At 34.8% G+C, this 9,045-nt stretch overlaps 1 protein-coding gene across 1 annotated transcript; it reads left to right on the top strand.

Moving 5' to 3' along the window:
- Positions 1 to 593: 593 nt before the first annotated feature.
- On the top strand, positions 594 to 8,476 carry rnaset2 (ribonuclease T2). The gene is made up of 10 exons (XM_079842166.1): positions 594 to 822; positions 1,000 to 1,098; positions 2,133 to 2,187; positions 2,276 to 2,325; positions 2,964 to 3,021; positions 3,101 to 3,165; positions 3,264 to 3,377; positions 4,069 to 4,114; positions 4,508 to 4,582; positions 6,209 to 8,476. The coding sequence occupies exons 2-10, from the start codon at positions 1,001 to 1,003 to the stop codon at positions 6,392 to 6,394; spliced, it is 747 nt and encodes a 248-aa protein (XP_079698292.1). The 5' UTR covers positions 594 to 822; position 1,000; the 3' UTR covers positions 6,395 to 8,476.
- Positions 8,477 to 9,045: the final 569 nt, after the last annotated feature.

Below are 9,045 nucleotides of genomic sequence, written 5' to 3'. Positions count from 1 at the left end.
GTCCTGGGGACCTTTTTTTGTTAGCTGGGATGCGATTAGCCAGGACATTTTTTTAATATCGAGTGTATTAGTCTGAAAGAATGTCATATAGACACAGGATGGCTTGAGGGTGAGTAAATCATGTGGCAATTTTCATTTTTGGGTGAACTATCCCTTTAAATGACATTAAAAGGAAAATGTTCAACATGTGAAAACATCATAAATTGCGGGGAGGTTCCAGCCAATAAGAGAAGATAGTTTATTAATTTATTTAAATATACAGAACTATAGCCAGATTCAAAAACTGAGGTTAGGTTTTTGATGGGTGAAAGCTAAAAAAAATCACCTACATAAATAATTCACGTAATAGCTTTGTTGTACAGCAACAAATATGCCTACTAAAATCCTATAATGGCATATTTTACGTATATTTGTGTTTATTTGTAAGTTAATCAAATTGGGGGGTTCAGAATACCTTTTAAACAACATATTACCCGAGGGAACTGTACCAATGACATTAGAAAACTCCCTGTCTGTGAAATAGCATAATCTGCATAATCCACCTTCACATGACATAAATTGCCGTTTATCACATGACCTGACAGCGCACGCGCAGTGACGGCATCAAACCGTAAACATGATCAACGCACAGAAGCCGCAGTGTGTCTCTCTGACAGGAAAGGAAGTGGTTCAGAAGTGACTCAACCGCACAGTGTTTCTAAAAGTTATTGACTGGGCAGTCGTACTTATACTTAGACTGAATAAAGACGTTTTAAAAGCTGCTACTCTCTGATACTGATACGTAAAAACTGCAAATTGAAGCGGCATATCAGATAATAACAGGTAATTGTTTTCTTAACGCAAGTTAATGTTCAGTTAACTTGTCTGAACGTTACATTTGGTCGCTACTTTGTGTTATGCTCCGTGATCTGTGCTTTGACTGTGTCTTGTAGATTCTTTTTAACAAAGTACGTTGTATGAATGTTGTTTGGTGGTAATACATTCTTTGTTTGTTCTCAGTATGGACGGACTTGCTACACCTGGAAGAATGAGAATCATTGTAGTTGCTGTCACACTTTGTGCTGGATATTTCTGTTCAACGGCCTTTGCCCATCCTCGGTATGTCATTCAGATACATTTGGATAAATGTATTTATACATATTATCCCTGTTTGAAGTCGGAATGCATTAGCAGCCAGACAATCAATAACGTTACTGTAAATATAGCTTAATGTTTATTTCTCGTGTATTTTCCCCTGTTTATTGAAAAAAAATACATAGTACACAGTAACCCTACATAAAATAAGTTTGAAAGGGTGAAGATTAGAAAACAACTTACACCATGTGTACAAACACAAGCAAAACAACGTTCAACTAAACTTGCCGTTCTGCCTGTATCAGACTGTTGCCAACAGATGACTTTCTTCTTCTGTAGATGTCAATAGGACAGTTAAAATGTGAAATAAATGTAATAAATCTAATTCTAAATACTAAAGTTGTTTTTACACAGTCTTTTTAATGACTTTTCGCACCAATGAAAACAAAACACACCAATAGTTCTTGGTTAATAAACACATGATATTAATAACTTAGTGAGTCAGGTTAATTCAGATATTTTTGATTTACTGAGTGAACTGACTCATAATAAGAATCCCTTTTTAAAGAAATGTTCTAAGAATTTGTTCTCGCTCTGCAACCATAATATGCATAATAATGTATTACAAAATGCACAGCATTGCGAGTGGAATAATAGTAGTAAAAAATAATAATAAGCATCATTTATTTGAGAGTTCCCCCAGGAATTACAAATTATTTAAATTGTAGTGTTTTTTTGTTTGTTTTACATTATTGTAGTAGTTCTATGTGGAAGATTTAAATGCTTTACTAATAATACATATTGTGTCATTGTGTTTAATGCTGTAAACCATTAAAATGTACTTTGAATATTCAGGTGCATTACAGCAATACAGATTTGGTTCATGAGTTTCAACCATTTGCATGGCCAATTTAATATGTATTTGTTACTGTGACCACTTTTCCTACAAAGGCACATGCAAATGAAGCTGTTTTGCACCTCCATACATGTACAAAATGTATGTCAGATGGTAATTGTCACACTGAAATAATACATTGTGAATTGACTGCTTCTTTTAGGGGAGAATGGACAAAACTCATCCTGACCCAACACTGGCCAGAGACATTTTGCAGTGTAATGTATTTCCATTACTTGACGCACCATCTATTGCTCCTCCACTGGGTATCAGGTGGATAAATTATGCTTCTTTTTTTATTTATAGATGGAACACTGCAAAACAAATTTGAGCTATTGGACTCTGCATGGATTATGGTAGGTTTATCAAGAAAAAAAATGCTTTGTAATGTTTGTCAAAGTCTCACATATATTTCCTTTTCTGAGGTGCACATAATGGGTTGGGACTTATTTAATGGGCACTAATTGTCAACATCGTCTGAGTTTGCTAACTGTGTGACATTAGGAGTGCATAATCAGTCACTATATTGTTTTTATGGTATGCATACTGTATTAAAAAGAAGGTGAAAAAACAGTATCACAGTAACTGTCATGTTGATTATCCGCTGTAATAAATATCTGCTTTTGATATTTATTGAAGACACCTTTTCCTCAAACACTTAACTAATCCATAGCCAAAAACAAAAATATAACACCTATTTAAATACAAAAAAATATATATCATTTTTTTTTTCTGCATTTCTCTGTGTAACTTAAACTTTAGGTTTGACATTGTGTACTGCACATTTTTTTGACTTATGATAAATTGATTGTGATTATTTTGGATAAAAGTGTCTGCTAAATGTATACATATAAATTACTCAAAATGTTTAAATTGGTGCCACCCTGGTTGCCATGTGATCTTAAAAATCATAATGATGACAATGCCAGTTGGATGATTATAGTTTGTGGCAGAAGTCAAAAGTATTTGAAGAATATTTTTGTTGTTATTACAGGCCCAACACTGGCGTAAGGTGCAACACATCCTGGCATTTTAATGCCAGTTTGATTGCGGTAATTTGCTATCTTGCCCTGTTGCTTGTCATATATTTTAATTCAACGGAGAAGTGTTTGACATGTTGTATGCTTGCAGGACATAATGCCAGAAATGGAGAAAATCTGGCCTGATCTGCTGGTACCTTCTTCCTCACAATTTTGGTATGTCAAAAACTTGAAAATGTAAAATACATTTAAGCATTATTATGATTTTTATTAATGTATTTATTGAACTAATGGACCTTTTATTTTGTGCTTAGGAAATATGAATGGCAGAAACATGGAACGTGTGCTGCGAAAGCAGAGTCTCTGAACAGTGAGCATAAATACTTTAGCAAAGCTCTTGAACTGTACCACAAGTTTGACCTTAATAGGTGAGTTCTTGTTTTTCAGTGGTTCTTGTGTCACTGTATACTCTGATTTTGTGGCTTTCGGTAAAATAGGAAGTTGTGAGATGGCAGTAAATTTGGTGGATTTATATATAGAATAAACAAGACAAATAATGCCATGCGATACATTGATGAATAAGAGATGATCAAATATACTTTCCACAAAAGACGTCACGTCTCTCAAACGTCAAAAAAATTGTGTATGGATGATCAAGTAAACCTAAATTAAGTGTTTATCTTGAAATATTACTAACAATATAAAATGTATTCTTACATTTTCTTTATCAAACTTCACAGCTCGTTTTTGAATTATACTAAAAGGCCTTTCACTCGCTAAGTATAAACTATTAATCGTGTTTGTAGGGTTAATGTGGCAAATTGCAATGTTGTTCGACAACCATAAACAAATAAACCTTTCAATTCATACCTTTCGTTCATAACAATATGAATGTATAACAAGTTTGGGGCACGTCCCACTTAAGATTTCCATATTACTCCATGTTACCTCATTGCTGTCTTTGTGTACGGAAAGTAAATTGCTTCACAGTTAGAGCTACAATGGTATAAACACTACCGGTTAACACACTTTTGCTATCTCACAGAGATGTTAGCTGCTACCATCATGCCGCCTAACCCTTGTTGATATTTTTTTCCTAATAAGTCTTTTGTGTTTCAGTGTTTTAAGGAACAACAAAATTGTGCCCTCTGAAGAGCACTACACTGTAAGTAGTTTAATTGTTCTCACTTCTGTAATTTTCATTTATTAGACACTGAACTATGTGTGGTCCTCCTGTTAATGATTTCTGTTCCTATCAATAATACCACAACATGCGCTTACAAGAAAGCTATAATGAAAATAACAGTCAGGTTTAAGTTTCACGAAAGTATCATCCATCTAATAAGATGCCTCAAAGCATTATCCTAAACCACAGCGTGCATAATTTGCCCAGTATACACTGCGATAGCTGCAAGATCAGTATTTCAACACACAGAGCCTGACTTCTTGCAATGTTCTGTTACATACACTCAACTTCTCCATTTTTGACCTAAAGTAAACAAGAATCTTGTGATTATGGGCACGTGAGTAAATGTGTCATATTTCCCATTTGTTTTAGCTGGATGAGTTGGAGACAGCCCTTACCAACTTCTACCAAGTGAAGCCAAAGATTCAGTGTGTCCACCCAGGAAAGGTATGAATGAAGAATAGCAGAATATTCTAAGATATTTTCTGTTTAAGAGTTTTAAGCATTTTCATTTTGTCTGTTAGGACTGTGTATTAAAAATTCCTGGCTCAGTCGACAGAATGACTGACATAATGGTGATTACCACAAAAAAGGATTTAGTCCCTCCTTTTCTTTAAAACCAGTTTAAAATCCAGGCTACAGTAAGCCACTTACAATGGAAGTGAATGGGGTCAATCTATAAACCTTAATGTACTCACTGTTTCAGTAGTATAGCACAAACAATAACATGATTTTAGTGTAAAAAAAACTGCACAAAGTTATAGTATATCTAGATTTACAAATTTGTTGACATATAAAAAAAATATGAAATTAAACTTTATGGCTCAAAAAATACATATATTCAAGAAGAATTAATGAAAGTGTTTTTATAAACATATACGCTTCACATTTCTGTGAAGAAAAAAATGTTTCCAGCGTAAGTAACCTTTCTATTTCCTTTTTTTTTTTTTTTTAAGCAAATTCGTTTTTGTGTGTGTGTGTGTGTGTGTGTGTGTGTGTGTGTGTGTGTGTGTGTGTGTGTGTGTGTGTGTGTGTGTGTGTGTGTGTGTGTGTGTGTGTGTGTGTGTGTGTGTGTGTGTGTGTGTGTGTGTGTGTGTGTGTGTGTGTGTGTGTGTGTGTGTGTGTGTGTGTGTGTGTGTGTGTGTGTGTGTGTGTGTGTGTGTGTGTGTGTGTGTGTGTGTGTGTGTGTGTGTGTGTGTGTGTGTGTGTGTGTTAATCAACATAATTTAAATGTACATTATGCATTTAGCAGATGCTTTTATCTATAGCGACTTACAATAGAGGAACATAAGCGATTTATCACAGAGCCAACAATATCTGAAGTATACAATAACAGGTTTATTAAGCCAAAAGTGTATTCGGACTTCCACATTCCTGATCGTCTGCACACTTTCTGACATAATGCTGACTCTTTAAAACCAGGCCACTGGTCCAATGGAAGTGAATTGGGTCAGTATTAATATACTTTACCAAACTTTAATATACTCATTTTCAGTTGTATAGCACAAACAATAACATCGGACGTCCGCGCACACTGTCTGTGTGCAGCACAATTTTTGTGTCTGTGTGGACGGTGCACATACAAGGGCAAATATGTGTCTTTCCACGTTCATGGCCAAAGAAGTATACTTTGACAGGCTTGAGTTCGTGAGACGGAGCGGAACACAGAAAATGAAGTATAAACAGGCCTTATAAACTAGGGTGCTTCTCAATCAGCTCCCTAGTTCAGTAGTCACTAGTCTGGGCACTGATCAGGGAGTCGGCCACATTCATGTACACAATATACTGATTCACGACCTAGGAAGCTAGGGAGCTGATTGAGACGCACCCCTATAGTTTTGAAAATGAGCTTGAGCAGAGGTTAAATAAAGATAGAAAGGAGTTTTTTTATGCCACAAATGCTGTTGATTGAGCCTAACTTGTATTGAAATTTAAATTAAGTCCATTTTGATTTCCTCTTGACTTGATGTATAGCGAGACTGATCTGCTCTGGGCAACAGTTAAATTCACTAGGACCACAATTTACCATCAGTTTTTCTGAGGTGAGATCTAATTTCTTTCTGTATTTCTCAGGGGGGCCAGGTTCAGACTTTGGGCCAAATAGAGATCTGTGTTGACAAGGATTTCCAGCTGATCAATTGCGAGAAGTCAACCGAAGAAATCTGGAGCAATGACGTGCCTGTCAGTGACCAATCAGCCCTCAGTGTGTGTGATCACTCCATGCCGATCTATTACCCTCCAGTGCCAAGCAGATCATAGAGGTGGGCACATCCAAACCTCTTTTGGGAGTGTGGAATCACTGGGAAAGAGATGACAAGAATTAATTTGAGAGTTCCTGTCTAGCATTTGAAACACTGGAAACAGTTGGAGATGTTTTCTATTTACACTATCTTTTTAAGTAATTGCACATTAAATTCCTTTACTTTAAACGATGATGCTGGAACAGTCTAGTTCACAGACTGCTTGCTGTATTCTATGGTTGCTGGGTTCATATTCAACAGCCAAACTGTTGTCATGTTTATTTTTGGGTGAATCTCACAAAAACATATCTAGAAAAAATAGAAATGAAGCATGTTCTAAGAATATAAAGCTTTTTTGGCATTTTAACATTAATTTCATGACAGTTAAACTCGTTCCACAACTGGAGCATCTGGAGGTTTTAATTTTGCATTTTCTCAAATTAACATTATTACCTCCAAATGTATTTTTAATTTAATCAGTATAAATACAACAAATACTACCATGATATAAATTACTTCAACGATATTGATAGGATATCACTATTATTTCCAAAAATAAGAATTACATTTTACTGATCCTAAAAGTAAACCAAATCTTATAATATTATCTTAAACATAATATAAGTCTTTATTTCTTTCTTTTTGAAATATTACCCAGTTATGTTTTTGATTTGTTTTGTGATATTCACCCCATTTTTTGTTTTGTTTACAGGCCTAAATTTATCAAATATTTGTAAAATGTTTTGTTGAAGAAGAATTTGTTGAAATATGCCTCGTGTAAGCTGTAATATTCTTCCTACTATATTTTTAATCTGATACTAGCTTTGCTTAGCCTTGAAAGAGGGCATTCATTTACCCCTTAATTTGCAGCATTAATGTGTAAACGTTGTGGTAGGTTTGGAGCTTTGGGCCTAATGGCAGCATGCAGTTGTAGTTCACATTTGCACATCTAAGCTCCTGCCGCTGGAGGGCAGCACATGCATTCTGGCAAAAAAAAAAAAAAAAAAAAAAGCACATTGATGTTGTTTACAGATATGTTGTTCACATGTAATGAACAATATTTAATAAATTGACGATGGCATTTAACTAGAGTTACCATTTGCACAAAATGTTCAGGTAAATAAATGTTTTATCTTTTTATCTTGTTTAACACAATTTTCAGATGATTGCCGATTGGGGTTTTTGTCCATCGGATGTTTACTTATCAAAAGAGCCATATCAGATGTGGGTTATTTTTGATGCGTTTCTTGGTTGGCAACACAGCATGTAAAATGTATGTCCAATCTTTAATTGTTGCTAGTTTGATTGTATACTGGTAAGACATTTACTGTATACAGCTGGTGAGAAACCATTCGGACACTTTTTTCCATTCAGATGACTTGGAAAAAGTGTCCCAATCAACCTGAATTTACATCATTCACATAAACATGTCAGTAATTGAAGCTTTTTTTTAATGCAATGTCAAATGAATAAATGTGTCCCTGCTGAACTGTCTTCATGTGACATTACTTACAGGCCAATTCATGGTCTCGAATGATTGCAGTGTGTGTACAGTGTGTCTCACTGTTATGTCCTTGTCTTGATAGAAACAACAACCATAAGTTCAAGTGAAGGATTTTCTCTCAGTTGCTATGTCTAAATAACCTGATGATTCCACATTACACTAACTCTTCCCACATGTAGAAGTAAAGGTGAAAGGAACAACTTTGACAACTGCAAGTGGAAGAATACACATGGAATGTGCAATTAAGAGGCTTAAATTATATAAGCTGTTGACATAAACCCTTCCAATCATTCTGACACCAAAGCTGACAAAATCCTGACATTGTGTGTGGCTCTATAGTTTATTTTCACAGTCACCTGATCCATGGTGCAGAGAAATTAACCACTTACTTACACAACTCTTACTCTATGTATCTGTTACATTATTTTGTGTTGCACAGATGGCAAAAAAAAAAAACATTTTGAATGAGCTGCCAACGTAGAATTTGTATATTTGTTACCAATGTTCAAATCATGATACTGAATAATAGGAGGGTGAATTTCACAAAATAAAAATACAAAGAAATAAATTAATAAAATATTTAGGTAATTTCACCCCAAAATTTCATCCCATTTTTTGTTCTTTGAATTGTCTGCATGACAATTACCAGGAGTTTGAGGGGAAATTATGATATATGCTGTATTATATTAATTATAATAAGAATAATGTTTAGCAAAGCTTAGCAAATAAAAATACATGTACATGTAATTTGTCTTTATACATACATTTTATGACAAGGGTTTATATATACACTATATTGCCAAAAGTTTTGGGACACCTGCCTTTACATGCACATGAACTTTAATGACATCCCATTCTTCATTTTTTTATGCTTTTATGTTATGTTTTTATGCTTGTGAAACACTTTGAGTTGCATTTATGTATGAAAAGTGCGATACAAATAAATGTTTATTATTATTATTATTAATCCATGGGGTTTAATATGGAGTTTGCTCAGTTTCAACTCTTCAGGGAAGGCTTTCCACAAGGTTTAGGAGTGTGTTTATGGGAATTCTTGACCATTCTTCTAGAAGCGCATTTGTGAGGTCAGGCACTGATGTTGGACGAGAAGGCCTGGCTCGCAGTCTCTGCTCTAATTCATCCCAAAGGTGTTCTATCGGGTTGAG

The sequence above is a fragment of the Gobio gobio genome (assembly GCF_949357685.1).
Source record: "Gobio gobio genome assembly, chromosome: 18".
Lineage (NCBI taxonomy): Eukaryota > Metazoa > Chordata > Actinopteri > Cypriniformes > Gobionidae > Gobio > Gobio gobio.
The sequence above is the reverse complement of the archived record's forward strand: the minus strand, read 5'-3'. Positions and strand labels throughout refer to the sequence as shown.